General features: G+C 56.8%; 2 protein-coding genes across 2 annotated transcripts in view; one reads left to right on the top strand and one right to left on the bottom strand.

The window, feature by feature from the left end:
- Positions 1 to 1,927: 1,927 nt before the first annotated feature.
- Positions 1,928 to 18,458, bottom strand: NDUFA8 (NADH:ubiquinone oxidoreductase subunit A8). The gene is made up of 4 exons (XM_004613564.3): positions 18,299 to 18,458; positions 8,232 to 8,395; positions 4,190 to 4,355; positions 1,928 to 2,266 (listed from the first exon to the last, which is right to left on the bottom strand). Exons 1-4 carry the CDS (start codon positions 18,452 to 18,454, stop codon positions 2,129 to 2,131), a joined length of 624 nt encoding a protein of 207 aa, XP_004613621.2. The 5' UTR covers positions 18,455 to 18,458; the 3' UTR covers positions 1,928 to 2,128.
- A 139-nt stretch (positions 18,459 to 18,597) lies between these two features.
- Positions 18,598 to 21,156, top strand: part of MORN5 (MORN repeat containing 5) — a 30,313-nt gene continuing 27,754 nt past the window's right edge. The window contains exon 1 of the mRNA XM_055131107.1: positions 18,598 to 18,690. Coding sequence (XP_054987082.1) covers positions 18,644 to 18,690 — 47 coding nt within the window. The 5' untranslated portion in view covers positions 18,598 to 18,643. The remainder of the gene's footprint in view (positions 18,691 to 21,156) is intronic.

Here is a 21,156-nt window from a genome sequence, read left to right as displayed (position 1 = left end):
CAGAAGGTCAAATGCCAGCTGGAGGAGGCCCGACTCGGGCTCTGCAGGGCACAAGGAAGCTGGGAGGCAGCGTGGGGTGTGAGGCCAGTCTGCTGCCCAGACACGGCCACCAAGACGCCAATGTCCCTTTCTTGGGCTGGTTTGGAGTGTTGAGGGCCACACCCGGGCTCAGTCCTGGCTCTGGGCTCACTCCTGGCTCTGCACTCAGGGCTAAGGGCACAGGGCTTAGAGCTCAGGGCTCAGTCCTGGCTCCGCACTCAGGGCTCAGTGCTCAGTCCTGGCTCTGCACTCAGCAATCACTCCAGGCAGTGCTTGGGGACCATATGGGATGCCGGGAGTTGAAGCTGGGTAGCTGTGTGCAAGACAAACGCCGTCCCTGCTGTACCATCGCTCTGGCCCTATGTCTCAGGCTATTTTTACAATGCAGGGAGCTAGTTAGAGAGAAAGATGCGTTCAGGAGGTAAGGTACTTGCTTTACATATGGCTGGCCCTATGCCGCATCAGGTAGGACCACCAGGAGCGACCCCTGAGCACAGAGCACCACGGGGTGCGGCCCCAGCCTCACCACCCCAACGCAGGGCCATGTTCTTTCTCGTCACCAAACTGGACGATGAGGGGACGCTGGCTGACAAGTCACTTCTGGAGAACAGAAGAGAGTCAGGCTTACCCCAAACGCTCCCAACTGTGAGCTGAGACCAGCAGAGCCCGGGAGGGGGGGACACTGAGGCAGAGGGCAGATCACATGACGCTTTTTCATTTTGTTCTTGGGTCACACCCATCAGTGCTCGGGGTCTACTCCTGACTCTGTGCTCAGGGCTAACTCCTGCTGGGGCTCGGGGGATGATCCGAGGTGCCGGCGATCGAATCTGGGTTGATCCCGCACAAGGCAAGCGCCCTCCCCTCTGGCCCCCGTTTTTCCTATTAACTGTCTTCGGGAACGAGCCCCCTACCCTTGTCTGTGCTGGGGGAGGGTGGGGCACGGTCCTCTGAAGGGCTCTGCATCCCAAGAGTGGGGGTGACTGGACACGGTCACATGTGCTTTGAGGTCACAACCAGAAGGTGTAACGTGACCTGCCCAGCCGCCAGGGGAAACTGCTTAGCACCAAGAAAGGAATTGTAGGAGCCGAGCCGAGGGGGGGGGGCGGGGGGAAGAAGATAGAAAAGTGTTTTGCAGCCGAGCGCTCTCTGGACCTGCGGGGAGGGAGGTAGATAAGCACGCTCCGTCGTTTGTCCTCGGAGTCAACCTCTCCGCAGAGGTTACGGCACACACCCAAGGCTGGAATTGACACTCGGACCTCCCGGCTTCCTGGCTTTGGGGCCCGGCCCTCCGCCTCCACCTCCCTCGTCTATCTGGAAAAACATCTGGGTCACAGCGCTCGAGGATGGGCCGGCGAGGGGAAGTGGTGGAAGTCGGGTCCTTTAAGACACTCGAGGGGACCCTTGGAGCTGGCCAGAGAGGGGGGCCCCTCCCCAGCCCGGTCACGCGGCCCCGCCGCCGGCCGCCGCCTCTTTGCTTTCTGTCCCGGACGCTTTCCTGGAATGACCTGGAGAAACCGTTTAGTCTGAGACGCTTTTGTTCTAAGTGCTCAGGGCTGACCGCTCTGAGTGCCGGGGGACCAAGCCTCGGTCGCCCACATGCAAGGCGAGCGCCTTCCCTGCTGTTACCGTCTCCCCGGGCCCCTGGTCTGAGACCCCGCACGGGAAAAAAGTGTCGAGACCTTCAAACTGTGGCCCAGACGTGCGGGGCGGGGGGGGGGGGGGTGACTCTCGTCTCGCTCCGCTCCGCTCCCCTGCTCGAGGCCAGTCTCCTGCACCCCGGGTGGGGGCGTGGGGGAGGAGGGAGCAAGCGGGGCCACGGGGAGAAGCGGCAAAGGGAAGTCATCTTGAGAGGCCAAAAGGTCACATGAAACATAATAAAATACAACTGTTTCCTTTAAAATTTTTTAATGGCCAGGAAATGGTATAGATGAACTGCCAAGTCACATAAATTAACTTTTTTTTTCCCTCGCGAACGTTTGTGATCCCGGAAAGACACGCTCTATCAGAGCACGCGGACACGCCGGTGGCCCCGGCGGGCGCGTGACCCAGTGCGACCGAGGAGTGCGACCGATGCGGGCCGCGCGCTGCCTCACATGTTCCAGAAGAAGAGGCGGCTGCCGTGCTTAGCGGGCTTCAGGGGGCCCTCGATCTCGGGGTTGGGCTCGGGCCGCGGCCGCGAGTGGTAGGGATTCTCGGGCAGGGGCCGGTTTGTTTTCACCTTGGTGACCTGTGAGGGAAGAGGATGGAAGGAGACCTGCGAGTTAGGGGGGTGGGGGGGGCTTGGCCTGGGGACACGCCCCCACGATGTCCCAATCAGACCCACTGAGCGCCCCCCCCCCCCCCCCGGCAGACACCTGGGAGAGAGGGCGGATGGCGTTTCCAGCCGGGCCCAGCACGGCCACCCGTGCTGTGAACGAGCAGCATCAGGGGTGTCCCCCCTGGGGAGGGGACCCCGGCACCAGCCCCACACCCTGGGCCGGCCGGTTCTCAGAGGCCTTCACGCGCCCACCTGGTGGTCCACAGGGCGGGGACGCCCCACCAGGCCTGCGCGTGCAAGGCCTGCACTTGGAGACCACCAAAGGTCCACTCAAAGGTGAGTGGTGAGGGGCTAGAGTGATAGCACAGCGGGGAGGGCGTTTGCCTTGCACGCGGCCAACCCGGGTTCGATCCCCAGCATCCCATATGGTCCTCTGAGCACCACCAGGGGTGATTCCTGAGTGCAGAGCCAGGAGTAACCCCTGTGCATCTCCAGGTGTGACCCAAAAAGCAAAAAACAAACAAAAAAAGGTGAGTGGCAAGAGCTCTGCGCCTGCTGGTCACCAGGCCCCGCAGCATGGGCGCTGTCCGGTGAGCAGGGGAGGAGAGCGGCGTGCGCTGGCCAGACACGCAGCACCAGACACCCCACCCCGAGTTGGCCCTGGGCGGCAGCTGCGACCACAGGGTGTCCACTACCAGTCCCCACCAGGGAACGGATGGGTTCGGGCCGGGGCCCAGGGCCCGGAGGCCAATAGCCAATGTCACCGAGAAAGGCAGCAGCCCCAGCTTGTGAGGCCAGACCCTGAGCAGGCAGCCGGCTCCCGGACCCGTCTCCTCGCCCCTCTGCCTGGCCCGAGGGGGCACGGCCACGGTCTCTGGCTGACCCGGACACTTCTGCTAGGAATTCGCTCACTGTGAAACCATCTAGAAAAACGCGTCTTGAGCTTCGGGTAATAAAAGGGTCCCCCGAGAAAGGGACAGGCTGTCGTGCGTGGAACGTATGGTATGGTCAAGAAAGACTGCTCAGGAGGGCCGAGGGCCGGCAACGAAGAGGCGGGCAGCCCGCAACCCCTCCAGCTGTCTGTGAAACGGGGAGCGCCGGGATGCGGAGAATCCTGGGACCTGCCTGGCAGGGCCGGGGTGGGGCGGGGGCAGGGCAGGGTGGGGCGGGGCATAAGAGGGGCGGGGTCAGGTCCCACGTGAGGATACGGAATTACTCTGCCCGGCAGGGGACCCCACCTTTGAGAGGGCTAAGCCTCAGCAAAGACCTCCCAGCAGGAGCCCCTGAGGAAGGTGGGCGTGGGGTGGGGGTGGGGGGTCCTCGAGAGACAGGAGCGGGGAGTGAAGGGAGTGGACCCGTGGGGCCCGTCCCTTTGAACTTCACCTTCCCAGAAAGAGGCGGGCCGATGAGCCGGCACACGCCATGGGGATCCTCTCCACCAGGGACTCCTCTGCAGAGCCGGGAGACAGGCAAGCCCCCTGCAGGGCTTCCCACCAACACGCGGGACCAAGATTTGGGAATAAACACGCTTTGCTCACAGTGTGGCATGTTTAAAGAAGAGGTTCTGGGGCCAGAGGCGATAGCACAGCGGGGAGGCCAACCCGGGTTCGATTCCCAGCATCCCATATGGTTCCCCGAGCACTGCCAGGAGTGATTCCTGAGTGCAGAGTCAGGAGAAACCCCTGTGCATTGCTCTGTGTGACCCAATAAATAAATAAATTAATTAAATAAGAATGAAAAAGAGGTTACTTTTGGTCTGTTTCTTATTCGACATATATTTATCCCACGACCATTTTCCTGCTTGGAATGATCAACTATTTAACATTCGCTACAACAAAAGGATGATCAAGCCAGATCTTTTTTCCCTTCTGGTGAGGGGGGGCTGGGCCTTACCTTGGACAGCTCGCCCAGCTCGGGCCGCACCCAGCCCAGCTTGTCCAGCACGCACGCGTCGAACTTGGCCTGCTGCTTGCGGCAGTGGCGGAACAGCTGCAGGTTGGAGTAGTCGATGCAGGTCCAGTACTCGGTGAAGGGCTCCGCGCAGTGCAGCTTGATCTGCCTGGAAAGGGGGCGGGGTGAGGGGCCGGGGCCCGGGGTGGCGGGCTGCAGGTGAGGCCCGGGAGCAGCTGGGCTCGCCCTGGGCCCGGCCATCAGAACCGTGGACACCTGGGGAACAGACGCCTCCCACCTTCCCAGGTGGCACAGTTACAGGGGGGCGAAAACAGGCCCAAGGACTGGGGCCTCGGGGACGAACACTCCCACCCGGGGCCAGGGCTGGAGCCTGCCGGGGGGGCCAGGCCACGGCCAGGGAGGAAGCGACAGACTCGGCGAATGCCCGGCGCAGGTGGACAGGGTCCAGGGAGGAGGAGAGAGCAGCTTTCCTCAGGGCTCTGGGAGACCCAAGGCCACTGCAGCGCCTCGGGGGCCCGCCCGTGACGGCGTAGGGAAGCCCGGCAGCAGCGTGAGCCAGGGCAGCCTCCATCCCCCGGCTCCAAAGCGCCCCGTCCTGGCTGACAGCTCCGCGCTGCTGCTCGTCAAAGACGACACAGCCGAGCTAGGGCGCGGCGGCCGGGAGTCGAGGCAGAGGAGGGAGGGCCGGGGGATGGTTCCCTCCTGAGCACACATGTACCAGCAACTCCCGTGGCATGGGATGCTCAAGGCCCATGGGGCGGAGACCCCCGAGCCGGCTCTGGGCCAGTGGGAAGCTCTGCTCTCCGCCCCCTTTGCTCCCGCCTGGGGTCTGTGGGGCCACTTCCTTGCGTGGATGGAGCAGGAAGGAAGGGAGTGTTGGGAGGGGCTCCCTGGGACCCAGGCTGCACCCCCCCACCTGTCCTCGAGCCCCTCGGGAAGGGAGCTGCTGTGTTCAGGGTATTCCCGAAACACTCCCGTCCCCACTGTGGGCTGCTGGCCCGGCACCCACCCCACGTACACTAATTCCCTACCAACGCCTGTGGAACCACCGCACTTCCGGCAAGAAAGGCCCCCTACTTCCCACAGGCAGCCCCTGGGACGTCTCACCCCCAATGGCATGGACCACGACTCTGGGCTAAGAGAAAATGGACCTGCCCAGAGTCCTCTGAGAGACGTGTTTCAGGGGCAGGAGGGACAGGACAGCAGGGAGGGCATTTGCCTTGCATGCCATTGCCCCGGGTTCAATCCTCAGCATCCCATACGGTCCCCTGAGCACCACTGGGAGCCCTTGAGTAGAGCTGGGTGTGGCCCATAAAACCAAAAAGAAAAGTGTTTCAGACCAATAAACATGCATCCAACGTGACCGGCAACCGCATCAACACACATCCAAGCCAGAATAAAATCCATGTTCTTCTCAAGTATTAAAATAATGTGTGGTAAGTACAGTAGAAATAACATCTGCACTTGTATGTTCATGGCAGCACTATTTACAATAGCCAGAATCTGGAAAAAACCCGAGTGCCCGAGAACAGATGACTGGTTAAAGAAACTTTGGTACATCTACACAATGGAATACTATGCAGCTGTTAGAAAAAAAATGAAATCCTTAAATTTGTATTTATAAGTGGATCGACACGGAGAGTACCATGCTAAGTGAAATGAGTCAGAGAGAGAGGACAGACATAGAATGACTGCACTCATTTGTGGAGTATAAAGTAACATAAGAGGAGACTAATACCCAAGGACAGTAGAGATAAGGGCCAAGAGGATCACCCCACGGCTTGGAAGCTGGTCTCATGTGCTGGGGGAAAAGGCAGTTGGGACGGAGAAGGAACCACTAAGACAATGATGGCTGGAGGGCTCGCTCGGGATGGGAGGTGTGTGCTCAAAGTAGATGAAGGGCCAAACGTGATGGCCGCTTGATACCTGTATTGCAAACCGTAACACCCAAAAGGACAGAGAGTAGGAGGAATTGTGCCTGCCAGAGGCAGGGGGAGGGGAGGGGTAGAGGTGGGGGGAGGGATACTGGAAACACTGGTGGTAGAGAATGGGCACTGGTGGAGGGATGGGCGCTTGAACACTGTTTGACTGGAACGCAATCATGAAAGTTTGTAAGTCTATAACTATCTCACGGTCATTCATTAAAATTAAAAAAAAATTTAAAAATGTAAAATGATGGGTGGTGCTGATAAGGCACGGCGGGGACCTTGTGGACGACACGAACTACGTCTGTGCTGAAAGAGGCGACAGGCAAAGGCCAACAGGGCAGAGTGACCCCAACGATCAGGACGCGGGACTCGACAGAGGCTTAGGAAGAGCAATTGGCCAGGCACATGGTGCTGGCTTTACACCACGGTGACACGCTACAGAGCCACGGAGACAATTATGAAGAGGGGGCGGGGGTGAACTGCCAACAGCCGGGGGCGCACGCCAGGCAGGGGCCAGCTTCCAGGCCTGAGCCCCCAGCACCGCTGGGAATGCCCTGGTGGTCCCCAACAGCTCCAGAGCTAAGCTGCCCGGCCAACTAGCTGGACAAGCATCACTGGGACCCTCCAAAACACATGCCTGGGAGCCCCCCTGCCCCCATACACACTAAGATGAAGACAACCCAGCGTCAAGGAAAAACGAACTTTTACATGAACACACACCAGGCTGGAGAGATGTACCGGGGCCAGGGCACGTGCCCGGCGTGCCACCGACCTGACTGGGTGCCGGCACTGCAGATGGTCCCCCATACCCTGCCAGGAGCGATCCCCGAGCTCAGGACCGGGAGGGAGTACTTGGCAGCCACTGGGTGGTCCTCGAAGCAAAAGAAGTAAAAGAAATAAAACAAAAGTGCCCGCCGGTGGGGGCTGGAGCAAGGGCACAGCAGGGAAGGCTCTTGGCCGTGCACCTCGTATGGTGCCCTGAGCCTGCGAGGAGGCTGCTGAGCGCAGCAGGGTGTGACCCCCAAACACACACACACACACACACACACACACACACACACACACACACACACACACACACACACACACACACACAGAGTCTCAGCGAGCAAGGAGGAGCAGCAACTATTCTGCGCAGGAAACTCGAGTTCCCTCCAACACCCCCCAGCCCCCTAGAGTGGGCACCGGGGGTTCTGCAGTGCCAGCCCTCGTCCCCTATTCTTCCCGGGCTCCTCTGGCGCATGACCCGTCCCTCATGCCAACGCTGGGGAGTGGGTGAATTGGAGTGGACTCTCCATGCTAGGCCTGACCCATGACAACGCTCTGCCCCCCTGGGGGGACAGCTGACTCACCGTCGGCCTGGCCAGCAGCAGGCACTGGACCTGCCAGCGAGGCTGGGCGCAGAGACCTGGGCTCCCCCAGGGATGCCCGCTGCAGTGGCCGCCCGGTGAGGCGCAAGGGTCACTCGTGGCTCTGTGCCCAGGAGGCACTATGGGACACCGGGGACTGAACCTGCATCAGGTGCGGGCAGGAAGGCGCCCCCCCGGCTGTGCTCCCTCCAGCCCTGGGAAAGTCCCCCTGAGGGCGGGTCTGGCCCAGGAGAGCGGGACGAGGGGCCTGGACGGAGCAGAAGCAAGAACAGGCGCTGTGACACGACGGCGGCCCTTGGAGGCCTCAAGCCCAGCCTGGCCTTTGCCAGTACACGGCCCCCTTCCCGGTGAATTCGGTTTCTGGCCCTTGTTTACCAAGAGTTCTAACGGGGCCAGTAAAGACGTTTCCCCACACCCATCCGACGCAGACGGGGTCACCTGCAGGGCATCAAGTACCGCAGCCTGCCGACCTACCAACCCGACAGCAACCTGCTTTTCTTTCTATCACATCATGTTTCCCAGGTGACGGCACCCAGTGATCAGGGGCCAGCTGGCCAAGGAGCACTGTGCCACGAGTCCTGGCTGAGACAGATCCTCCCCTCCTAGCGGGGGAACCGAGACTCGTGGAGAACACAAGGGCTCCCGCCGGCGACAGAACCGGCAGTTCTGGGACGCACCATACCCCCGCCCCGCCTCCCCCTGCACCGGCCGCGGGGGCCGTCCTACCTGAAGAAGTCCAGCGCGCACTTGTTGACCAGCTTGCCCTCCTCCAGGCAGCGCCTCGGGTCCTTCTCCTCCCAGCGGCACAGCATGAACTCCTTGTTGGCCTTGTCGCACTGGGCGCCATAGTGGTGCGCGGCAGCCTTGAGCACGGCCGAGCTGACCTTCACCTGTGGCGGGCGGGGCGGGGGGGGGGAGAGAGAGAGGAGGGGGCCGCTGACCAGGCTGCGGGCTGTCCGGCAGCTGAGTCACCGCTCAATGCTCGCCAGGCGGGCACAGCCCTGGGGAACACCCACCGGGAACCGTCCCACTGGGCTCCCTGGTGTACGGTGGGCACTGTAGTTTGTGTGTGTGTGTGTGTGTGTGTGTGTGTGTGTGTGTGTGTGTGTGTGTTTTATTGAATCCCCGTGGGATACACGGGTACGAACTGTTCATGATTGGGTTTCAGTCAGAGGATGCTCCAGCACCCACCCCTCCACCAGCGTACACCTCCCACCCCCGATATTTCCCTCCCGCCACCCCCCACCCTGTCTCTATGTCTGTCTGTCTGTCTGTCTGTCTCCTTCTCTGTCTCTCTCTGTCTCTGTCACTCTGGTCCCCTCTCTATCCTAGCTGTGCTGCCCCCTTCCCTTCCCTGCGTCCTCCTGTGTGTCCCGTGGTCCGGCAGGGTTGCCCTCCCTCCTCCCAGCCCCCCCCCCCCCGCTACCCCTCCAGAGACTCTCTCCCTGCCCCCAATGACTCGCCCCAGAATCACACTTTGCTGCATATTCAGCAAGGCAGGGAGGGGCGCTTCGTAATCCCGAGCTCTCCCCGAAGTCCTTCCCGGGTCTCTGGCAGACGATGCCCGGGTCAGGTGGGGCCACCAGGGTATCAGCTCCCCGAGGGGCGCGCTGTGTTTCCAGCAGAGACCCAGGACCACCAGGGCACCGATTCTCCCAAAGCCAAACCACAATGCAGGCAACACCGCCGACGGGTCACCAGGCGCCCACGGCCGGGAGCACTGCGGCTCTCACACACCGGGCCCAAGCGATGCGGAGAGGGGGCACGGGCACCTTCCTGCCCAGAGCGCGGGCACCGCACTCCGCCAGCTCCTCCGAGGCCCTGCGGGGACTGGCACACTCCTTGTCCACTCCTCCATACTTGAACAGTGCTTTGTGTCTGGGGCCACGGCCAGCAATGTTCAGGGCTCACACCTGGCGGGGCGCGGGGGACCATATGGGACGCTGGGGATCGAACCCGGGTCGGCCACACGCAAGGTCAATGCCCTCCCTGCTGTGCTATCGCTCCAGCCCCTACTTTTTTTTTTTTTAACTTTTTATTAAATCACCATGTGGAAAGTTACAAAGTTCGCAGGTTTATATGTCAGTTATACAATATTCAAACACCCATCCCTTCACCAGTGCCCATATTCCACCACCAGAAACCCCAGTATACCCCCCGCCCCCACCCCCTACCCCCTACTGTATAACTAATGAATTTCACTTCATTTTTTCTTTACCTTGATTACATTCCATAATTCAACACAAAACTCACTATAGTTGTTGGAGTTTCCAACCAAGAGAGACAGACCTACTACATTTGATAATTAGTTTTTCATTGCTGGAAATGAAGAGATATGCAGCCCCACTGCTACAAGTACATAGCTCTCTCTCTCTCTCTTTTTTTTTTCCCCTTTTTCCTTTTCCCTTTTTTTTTTTTTTCCTTTTTCCCCCTCATCCTCCTTCCAGCGCCTCATAGTATGGTGTACGCCACGCCGCGTCGGCCAGCATGGGGCTTTTGCTTAGTTCACAGTCCAGAGAGGTGGCTGCTACATTAAGAACCTTCAAAATTTCAACAAAAACTTACTGTTATTATTTGGAGTTTCCCCCCCAAGTCAGACCTGTTCAAAAGGAACCATTTCACATTGCTGACAATTATAAATGTTAAGTCGCGCGGACACTGCTGCGCGGTTTTGGATTTCTGTATAAAGTCCAGGGAAAATTCTGCCAGATGCTGGAACCCCAATTCCTAAAGCTGTCTCTGGTTCCCGCTCACTCCACATCCACCAGCTCTGCAGAGACATGGGCACCCGGGCCGAAAACCCGGCCGGCCGGAGCGGAGCCCCGGCCCTGGCGGGGGCTGGCCCTGTATCCCGCGGCTGTTTCAAGTTCAAAGCACACTTTTTTTTTTTCCTCGCGCCAAAAGTTCATACCTTCTCAATGGACCCACAAAATGTCGGACACCACGCCGTCTCCCGGAGGGGAGAGAGACCAAGAAGGAAGGTTATTTCCTCCATTAGCCGGCGTGGGGCAAAAGCTTAGTTCACAGTCTCCATACACGGGTGCAAGCATTTGCTGGAACCCCAATTCCTAAAGCTGTCTCTGGGCCAGCCCCTTCTTTTTAACAGCTCTGATGCAAGCTTAAATAAAATACTTCTCTATCCGATCTTCAGCTTGGCCACATGCTCTTTCGAGCCACGTTACTGAATGCCTGTGACCGACAAATCACAGCTGCCTGCCAGCCTTCTGGTCCCGACATCCTTTTCCTCCCCTCTCTCCCCTCCTTCTGCTCTCACGCAAACCCCCTGGATGGCCCACACGGACAGCCAAGGCAGCCGGCCCCTGGCGTTCACAAAACCCTACAGCCCCGCGGGACGGACATGTGCTGCTTGCGTGTGACATGTGACATGCAGTTTGACTACGTGGCCTTGAGAGAGTCTCTCTGGAGGGGTCACTGAACAATGATGGTTGGAGGGATCACTCGGGATGGGAGATGTCTGCTGAAAGTAGATAAAGGACCAATTGTGATAGCCTCTCAGTATCTGTATTGCAGACCATAATAGAGAGAGTATGGGGAATATTGTCTGCCATGGAGGCAGGGGGAGGGTGGGAAAGGGGGGAGATACTGGGGACACTGGTGGTGGAGAATGTGCACTGGTGGAGGGATGGGTATTCGATCCTTGTATGACTGAAACTCAAACATGAAAGCTTGTAACTATAGCTCATGGTGATTCAATTTAAAATTTAAAAATAGTCTCTTGGGGCCCCTTCTGCCACCTCTGCAGGCACCCCCACCTCCTGAGCCTTGGCTCCCAGCCTCCGGGCTCTCATCCTCCCCGGGGACCCTTGAGATCGGGGGGCGGGCTCCCCTCATTCCCTTCCAGCGGAGCCCCCACAGCCTCTACATCTGCTGCCCTCCACAGCTCCTCCTGCACCCGAAGGTCACCCCAAAGGTCACCCCGTAAGCAGGTTGCACTTAATTCTGTCAGCAGGTAGAGACAGGAATTACACACCCTAATTCCTCAGAGTCTCCCAGGGGGTGGTGGGGGGCAGCTACAAAAATTCCCCTCCTACCCAGCAGGAACACAGCAAACCCAACAGGGAAGACAGCGAGAAACCCAACAAGCTCGGCCAGTGAAATAGTAACACCGAAGGCTCAACTAGAACCAAGCGGTCCTGGAACCTCTCCGTGATTCTAATGACTCTATAGTGAGGATGTTTAATGAGCTTAAAAAAGAAAAAAACCCACAACAAACAAACGAAAAACCAACTCCAAAATCCTCCAATGGAACAGGCAGTCAGTGAAGCACAAGAACCATATAAAGCCAAAAATGAGGCAACTACAATCAGAAGTCCCAGAAAGAAAGGGTCTGGTAGGAGATCGAAAAAATTCAACAGAGCGGGCTGGAGCAATAGTTCAGGGGGAAGGGTGCTTGCCTTGCGTATGGCTGACTGAGGTTCAAACCCCGGCATCCCATACAGCCCCCCAAGTACCACCAGGAGTAATTTCTAAGTGCAGAGCCAGGAGAAATCCTTGAGCATGGCTGGTGTGCCCGCCCCCCCTCCCCCGCCCCGAAAAGTGTAATCGAAGGTCGGAGTAGGAGGGTAACAGAATCTGAGGAAAAGACTGGGGAGGCCCAAGGTCAGATGTAGAACACCTCTATAAAACAGCAGAAACTGGGGAAGGAGGGGAACTAAAAAGGAATGAGTAGCACATCCAAGAACCATGGCTTAAGTGAGAGGAACGGTGGTGAGTTCAGAACAGTGGTGAGAACTGAGTCCTTAAGGAACAGGAAGGCAAATTCGATGAGAAGACAGCTAACTAAGGATCCCCAGAATTGAGGAGTACAGGCACCGAAATTCTAGAGACCAGAAGGACCCCAGCGAAAATAGACCCAAAAGAAAAACTCCATGATGCACTGTAATCAAAGTCCAAAGATTAAATACAATATCCACAGCAGTGAGACCAAAACAGAAACTCACAAAGAAAGGCGCTAAAGGCTCACAGATCTACCAAGTGAGCGCCTAGGAGCCAGAAGAGGAAGGACACAGGGGGGACGAAAGAAAACAACAACAAAACAACCTCAGTGAAATGAACACACCGCCAAGAATACTCTCTGCAGCTAGATGACCGTTCAGAACTGAAGGAACTAGCTTGAAGGAGTTTACACGCTTTTCAGTGATGAATAATGTTTCCTATTCTTTATCTATTCAGGTGAGTTTTTTCACCTACAGATATTTGTGTTTCCAACTTTTACTTATTACTGCAGATACTTAAGCAGGATCTGTGACATTTTCCAACAAAAACTTGCACTCCCTGCTTGAAGATAAAACAACACACTTCTATACTTATAAAGGCCGTTTCAGATTTTACCTTAAAATTTTCCTTCGGTGGGGGTGGGTTTTGGAAATGCTCAGGGGTCAGTCCTGGCTATGCACCCAGGAATCACTCCTGGCGGTGCTTGGGGGACAATATGGGATGCTGGGGATCGAACCCCACTCGGTGGTGTGTAAGGTAAATGCCCTCTCTGCTGTTTTATTGCTCCGGCCCCCCTTACAATTCTCTTAAACTCTCCTCTCCTCTTAATAAAGTACATACTTGTAGGATTTATCTATTTCATGTTAGGTTCTAAGTGTATTAGGCACAGAATCATTCGTACAACTAATTTTTTTTTTTTTTTTTTTTGCTTTTTGGGTCACACCTGGCAATGCACAGGGGACCATATGGGATGCTGGGATTTGAACCCTGGGTCGGCCGCGTGCAAGGCAAACGCCCTACCCGCTGTGCTATCTCTCCAGCCCCCGTACAACTAATTTTTTTTTTTTTTTTTTTTTTTTTTTTTTGCTTTTTGGGTCACACCCAGCAATGCACAGGGGTCACCCCTGGCTCTACACTCAGGAATTACCCCTGGCGGTGCTCAGGGGACCATATGGGATGCTGGGATTCGAACCTGGGTCAGCCTGGGTCGGCCGCGTGCAAGGCAAGCGCCCTACCCGCTATGCTATTGCTCCAGCCCCCGTACAACTAATTTTTAAAACTTACGTATCTGCTAAAAGAGGAAGACAGCTTTGGGGGAAAAAATGGACTTATACTTTCGTGGAATTTCAAGAATTAAGCTTTACCCTTCGAGAAGCATACAGGTGTTTCTACACCACAATCTCTCTCTGGGCTGGAGCCATAGTACTGCGGGCAGGGCACTTGCCTGCACACAGCCAAACCGAGTTCGATCCCTGGGACCCCATGTGGTCTCTCAAGCCCAGCGAGGAGCGAGTGATCCCTGAGCGCAGAGCCAGAAGCAGGCCCTGAGTATACTGGATATGCCCCACTCCAAATGTGGGAAATAAGGAAACAGAGCACTGTAGTACTGTAGCATTGTCGTTCATCGATTTGCTCCAGCGGGCACCAGTAACGTCTCCATTGTGAGACTTGTTGTTACTGTTTTTGGCATATTGAATACGCCACGGGGAGCTTGCCAGGCTCTGCCGTGCGGGCGGGATACTCTCGGTAGCTTGCCGGGCTCTCCGAGAGGGATGGAGGAATCGAACCCGGGTCCGCCGCGTGCAAAGCAAGTGCCCTAGCCGCTGTGCTATCGCTCCAGAGCAAGGGAACAAAAAAATGGTGAAAATCGTCAGAACTGGAGATTCTGTCTACAGAACTGAGTTTACGTGGGTCTTGCGGGGGCGGTGGCAGCTGGGTCGGACCCCGAGACACGGGTGGAGGGAATCGGGCAAATCGAGTGAAGATGTGGTGCCAGGAGGGTCTATGCATGCAGAGTACAAGCCACAGGACTGCAAATCCCAACGCTTCAATAACAATGGTTCAAACTAAACAAGAGTTTCTTTTTTCTTCTTCTTCTTTTTGGGTCACACCTGGCGATGCACAGGAGTTACTCCTGCATCTGCACTCAGGAATCACCCCTGGCAGTGCTCAGGGGACCATATGAGATGCTGGGAATTGAACCCGGGTTGGCCGAGTGCAAGGCAAATGCCCTACCCGCTGTGCTATTGCTCCAGCCCCTAAACAAGAGTTTCTTTCCTGGGCAGGAGGCAGCTGGGACGCAGGCCTTGCACGTGGCTGGCCCTGGTTGGATGCCCAGCACGGTGGGGCTTGAGCAGCGCCCCATCTCCAGGCCCTCGCCTGGTACCCCAGTCCAGCTGCTCGCCCGATAATCCCCGAGCCCCCACCACCACCAAAAAGAAGGTTCTTTTAATCCTGATTGAGTGGCACCTACTTGTTTGCCTAACTATCTACCTATTTAACAATAAAATCTGGGAAAATAAATACCAAGGTTCAAATATGTTCAGTTCAGTCAAGTATACTTCTGTTTTGTTTATATATTTGGGACAGGGAGGGCCCACACCTGGCAGTGCTCAGGGCCTACTCCTGGCTCTGTGCTCAGACATCGCCCCTGGTGGTCCTTAGGGGACCAGTCAGAGCGCTGGGGACTGAACCAGATCAGCCACAGGGAAGGCAAACAGCTCCAATTGCTGTGAAATTGAACGTTAGTCACACTGACTTCCCCGTCTGGTGCTGGGAAGGCACCGCTAGCTGCCTACGCACACCTCAGGCCTTGAAGAGCTGATCACGTTCTTGGCTTTACTTCCCAACAAATGTAGAATTCTCACTGCTGTCCTTTCTGGGGGCCATGCCCCCGGCGGGGAAGGCGCAGGTGGTGCAAGGGATCAAACCTGAGCCTCCTGCTGGCTGGGCTGGCTCCAGTGGAGAGTTCTTATGAAAACCTGGGGGCTGCCAAAGAGCTGGCCCGAGACAGACGCCTGGTCCCAAAGGGAGAAACCTGAGTCCTCATCCAGAGGGTGACATGCTGTGCTGGGGTGCCCCCCCAGCCCCCATCTGCTCCCACACGTGGGTCTGGCAGTCCAGCAGCTATGGCAGCAGGGGTGCAGGGAGGGGGGCGGAGGGGCGCAGCCATTCAGGCCGTTCACATCCCGTCTTGCGCCTCTTCTCCCGGCCCTGAAGCCCCAGTGCTCCTTCTGGTACACAGTCACCTCCCGGGGCCACCAACCGCAGGCCCCAGACCTTCCGCCTATGCTCCCGGATTACTTCCACTCAACCTGATCATTCCACCCCGCCCCTGCCCAGGCCCCCCAACCTGGCACGCTCTCCAGAGAAAGGACTCACAGAAAATCTACAAAGCCCTCACTCAAAACAAAAACAGGAGCCCCGACAACAAAATATGGGGAGAAGAGGTGAACAGACGCTTCTGCCAAACGGACATGCAGGTGGCCAGTAAGCACAGGAGAGAGCATTCATCGTCACTTAGTATCGGAACCGCAAGTCAAGGGACAATGAGGCATCACCTCACACCAGTGGGAAGGGCACCGATGCCCCCCAAATGGAAACAAGAGGATGCAGGGGTGTGGTGAGAAAGGAGCCCTCACCCCCTGCTCCCAGAAGGCGGTCTGGCCCAGCATGTGGGAACCAGTAGGCAGAGGCCTCCCGGGGCAGGATGGCACTGCCCTGGGCCCGCCATCCCACTGCCAGGCGTACAAGTGCGCCACCAGGCCCTCGAGGCACTCGGCCTTCACGGGATTCAAGGCCTCTAGTCCAGGCGCCTCTCCAGGCCTCTCGCCCAAGACACTTCAGAGGGTCAGAGACACTTCAGAGGCTGAGAGACACACCAGAGGCTGAGAGACACACCAGAGGCTGAGAGACACACCAGAGGCTGAGAGACACACCAGAGGCTCAGAGACACACCAGAGTTCTCCCAGAACACGGAACTCGGCACCAGTTCTGGGGCCTGCACGTCCCCGCCTCCCCGGGTCCCAGCCCGCCCCCTCGATGCCAGGCTGCCAAGGCCCCTCAGTCTTACATTATCCAAGGAATGCCCTCTGTTCCCTGGGTGGCCTCAGAGTGATACAGGAATCACTTCATTCTACAATAAAATAACCGTGCCTGTAAACGCTGAACGTGAGCAATCACGGTAACGGAGGCCGGGCATTTAGCTGCGACTTCAAACCCCCACTCTCTCCCCAAACCACTGCCTGCCTCTCTCCCACAGTGTATCATCATACTTTGTCTTGCATCTTAGTGATTTCTGTCATTTTCTGTTTCTCAATTCACCTGCGTGTACCCCTCCATGTACAGAAACGCTTTTCCACAGGAAGTAGAACCTCAGGTGTTTCTTTATTGGAGCCAAACTAAAGTTTCAATTAAAAAAAAAAAAAGAAAAAAAAACAGAGACTCAAAACTAACACCGCTTCTCAGTGGGAAAAGAAATAAGACGGGGCTGGAGTGATAGCACAGCAGGTAGGGCATTCACCTTACACGCGGCCAAGCCGGGTTCGGTTCCCAGAATCCCATCGGGTCCCCCGAGCACTGCCAGGAGTAATTCCTGATTTGAGTTATAAATCAATAACTCAAATATTGATAGCACCCGAGTACCCCGTTGCCTACCTGGGCGCCCAAATTAACTTAAAAAATTCCCTGAACACAACTGTAAAGGCCCTCACAATGGGAAATCTCAGGTGAGCTTCTCAAGATTAAGGCAGATCAACCCTGCGTGGAATCTCTGACATACTCAGTCCTGTTGTCTCCTCAAGACAGCCTGGCTCTTCCACCTACCCAGCCTGGCTGTGCCATCCCCGTCTTCGAACCTTGCACCTTGGCCCAGGGAGACAGCTCAGAAAGTCAGAGCATCCCCCGGTATGATACCTGGCACTGCTTGGTCCCCCCAGCCCGGTGGAGAGGGACCAGGAAACAAGGTTCGCAGGGCAGCCCCTGGGCACCGTGGGGGTGTGTCTCCCTCCCACCTGTCCGACCACTTCCCTTTCTGTAAGAACTTCTTCCCGCCACCACTCCCCCTGCACAGCCCTCATCTCCCCAGCCCTCCCTGGACCCTCTCCTCCTTCTCAAAGTCAGCCCCACACAGGTATTTCCCAGCGGGGATGGGTGGGGTGGGGAGGGGTCTTGGGGCCAGACAGAGTTCACGGGCCTGGCACGCTGCCGGAAGTGACCCCAGGCCCCTGCCCAGAGTCAGGGGTGACCCCAAACCATCAGCTCGGGTTTTAAAACCAGACTCCGCCGTCCACGTGACCTTGAGGGGCCCCTCTTTGGGCCTTAGTTCCCTTCTCTACGGCCTGGACACGAATTAATGGTGTTGCTGGGGGGGGGTACTTGAATTAATGCACGTAAAGTAATGCACAACCTGCCTGTCCAAAAAAGAAAGGGGGTGGGTGGGCGATGCCGTTTGCGACACTCAAGTGTTAGACTGTTTCCTCGTGGCATTGGCTACACTGTTCCGGAACCGGCCGCCCCGCGTGCGGACCGCTGGCTCCTGCTCCAGGGGCCCCGCACGTCCGGGACCCCGCACGGGCCAGTGATTGACAGGCCCGGTGACCCAACGTCTCTCCCGGGGGCTGGCCGCGACCCCTCGACCCCTCGGGTGCTGCAGCTTCCGAGCTGGGCAGCAGTGGTGCAGCCTCCAGCTGGGGACGTGCACGCACCCTGCTCGGGAGGGCCTGCTTATGGCACTTAGCTTAAGTGCCATAAGCTAAGCGCACTGGCCTGATTTAAAAGAGTAATCATAAAAAAAAAAAAAAATAGAATTTAAAAAAAGTGCCACTAAGGCGCCGGCCGGAGTGAGTGGTGGGGCGGCGAGTTCTCAGCCCCGGTGGGCTGAGGCGGGGCGAGCCCCCGAGCTCGACGGGGGACGGGGGTGGTGTCCGTGGGGGAGGGGTCGACTGGAGTGTGCTGGGGGTGGGGGCGGGGAGGGTCGGGGTCCGAGTCGCGCGAGACCCGGGCCTGCAGAGCGGCGCCCTGGGCCCCCGCCTGCCGGTCCTGCAGACGAGCCTCACCTCCTGCACTTTCAGTTCATCCAGAGTAGGCAGCTCCACTATGCCCGGCATGGTGGCGGCGGGCCCGACCCCGAGGAGGTGCCCACGGCCGCGGCGCCCCCGTCTCCTTGAACTCCCCTCTGCGCGGTCCGACCGGGACAGCGGGGCCCTGCGCATGCGCGGCCCGGGGCGCGCATGCGCGCGCCGGTGCTCAGCAGCCGGCCCAGGGGCGTGCGCAGAGGCGGAAGCAGCGGGCGGTTCGGAGGCGGGGCTCCGCGTAGGCTCCGCCCAGGCCGCTCGGTTGCCATGGTGAGACGGCTCCAGTCTAGACGCCCGTCTCCGGCGCCGAGCTAGAGCCTAGCGATCATGCAGTACACCGGGAGCCAGTATTTGGGGGAATACGTGAATGGGAGGTAAGGGCCCGGCTCCGTGAGCCAGGTCTTCAGCGCCTGCGACGGCTGGCGCGCTTTTTGCCTTCTTGCACTTTTGCACTTGCACCACTTTTACACTTTACACTTGCACCACTCACACTTTTAACCTTCGAGACTGCTCTTGCATCTAAAGAATTGGGTTTTGTTTGCTGGATGGGGTAGAGGGACACATCTGGCGATGCTCAGGGGCTTCCCCCTACCCTGAGGGTCATCCCTGGCCAGTGCACGGGAGACGATCTGTGGTGCCTGAGACTGAGCCCAGACATCCTGCATGCAGAGCGTGCACTCCAGCCCCGCGGGCTGTGCCTCTGACCCCAGAGACAATGATTTCTTTTCTTTTTACAGTTGAGGAAAATGGATACCCCGAGAAATGAGATAAACTGTTCAAGGATACGCATGGAATCACCGGCCTAGCTGAGATGCATTCGTTCCAGGGAGGGTGTATGCATTTGCTCTCTGCCAGTTTTAGATATCTGTGGTAAAATATGTGAAATGCCAAGATCCTTGCCCCCACTGATGGTGCTTACAGTCTAGTAGCTGTATGGACAATAAATAAACAGTTGATTCCAGATGGCGCTTTTACTGCACCTTCATTTGACAGATGAGAAAAGTGAGGCTCAGAGTATTTACAAAACTTGCTGGAAGTGATCTAGTTAGCATTTGGCAGTTGAGAGATTAAAATCCAGGTCTGTCTCTAAAGCCCATATTTTTCCTCCATGGAGGCTGCTTCTGACCCCATTTATCCCATTGGGACAGTCCTGGAGAGCTTCCCGGAGGAGATAGTAGTAAGTAGAGAAGCAAGGTGAAGAACGCTTACAGCATGTGCAGGAATTTGTAAGGCTGTCTATATGGGACCTGCAGAGAGAGAAAACTGGGGTTAAGCTTGTAGCCTTGCATGTGACTGATCCCAGTGAATTCCTGGCACCACATACGGAACTTCAAATATCCCTGAGCACAAAGCCAGGAATAGCCTCAGAGCACTGCAGAGAGTACCCCTCCCCCCACAAGAGAAAATACTCAGACTGAGAGAGGTATTTGGGCTTGCCCAAGGCTTCAGGGGCACACAGAAGTCGAGGCACACCTTGAACGGCACAGAAACTACCCCAGCATTCAAGAGAGGTGCTCAAATTTACAGAAATTCCAAGCTAGGAGAGGTGACCTGAGGTAATAGGGAAGGTAGGAGGCATATTTTTTTATTCCTGTTATTTTGGTTTAGGGGCCACACCCAGGGGTACTCTGGGGTTACTCATGGCTCTGTGCTCAGGGAGCCTTCCTGGTGGTGCTGGGTGAGCAGCTTCTTGGTGAGCACTGTGTCTGAGATGAACTGAGATAGTGTCTAATGGTTTTCATGGAAATGGGGTTAACAGATAGTGAGTGCTTAAGAAACTTGCTCTTCGTGGGCATGGAGCAATAGCACAGCGGGTAGGGCGTTTGCCTTGCACGAGGCCAACCCGGGTTTGATTCCCAGCATCCCATATGGTCCCCTGAGCACTGCCAGGAGTAATTCCTAAGCACAGAGCCAGGAACAACCCCTGTGCATTGCTGGGCATGACCCAAAAAGCAAAAAAAAAAAAAAGAAAGAAACTTGCTCTTCGGTAGAAGTGACATCTGCACCTGTATGTTCACTGCAGCACTGTTCACAATAGCCAGAATCTGGGAATAACCCGAGTGCCAAGAACAGACTGGTTAAAGAAACTTTGGTCCATCTACACAATGGAATACTATGCAGCTGTTAGGAGAGATGAAGTCATGAAGTTTGCTTATAAGTGGATGGACATGAAGAGTATCATGCTAAGTGAAATGAGTCAGAAAGAGAGGGACAGACATAGAAGGACTGCACTCATTTGTGGAATACAAAATAACATAATATGAGACTGACACCCAAGGACAGTAGACACAAGGGCCAGGAATATTGCCCCATAGTTGGAAGCCTGCCTCATGAGCTGGGGGAGAAGGCAGCTGGAATAGAGGAGGGATCACTAAGTCAGTGAAAGTTGGAGGGATTGGTCGGGATGGGAGATGTGTGCTGGAAGCAGATAAAGGACCAAACATGATGACCTCTCAGTATCTGTATTGCAAACCATAATACCCAAAGTAGAGAGAGAGTACGGGGGAAATTGTCTGCCATGGAGGCAGGGGAGGGTTGGAAAGGAGAGGGGGTATACTGGGGACCCTGGTGGCGGAGAATGTGCCCTGGTGGAGGGATGGGTGTTTGATCATTGTATGACTGAAACTAAAAGAAAAGAAACGTGCTCTTGGGTTAGAGAGACAGTCCAGGGGTTCAGCATGTGCCTCCAAGTGGCCGGCCTCAGTCTGACCTGTGGCACTACCCAATTCCCCAAGCACTGTCGGGAGCCGTGCTAGAGGCCCCCCAGACCCACCAAGTGCAGCCTTGAAGTCCTGTGAGCATCACCCAGGTGCTGGGGGAATCCCTGGCACGTGGCCAAC

The sequence above is a fragment of the Sorex araneus genome, chromosome 1, assembly GCF_027595985.1.
Source record: "Sorex araneus isolate mSorAra2 chromosome 1, mSorAra2.pri, whole genome shotgun sequence".
In the NCBI taxonomy this organism is placed as follows: Eukaryota; Metazoa; Chordata; class Mammalia; order Eulipotyphla; family Soricidae; genus Sorex; species Sorex araneus.
The sequence above is the reverse complement of the archived record's forward strand: the minus strand, read 5'-3'. Positions and strand labels throughout refer to the sequence as shown.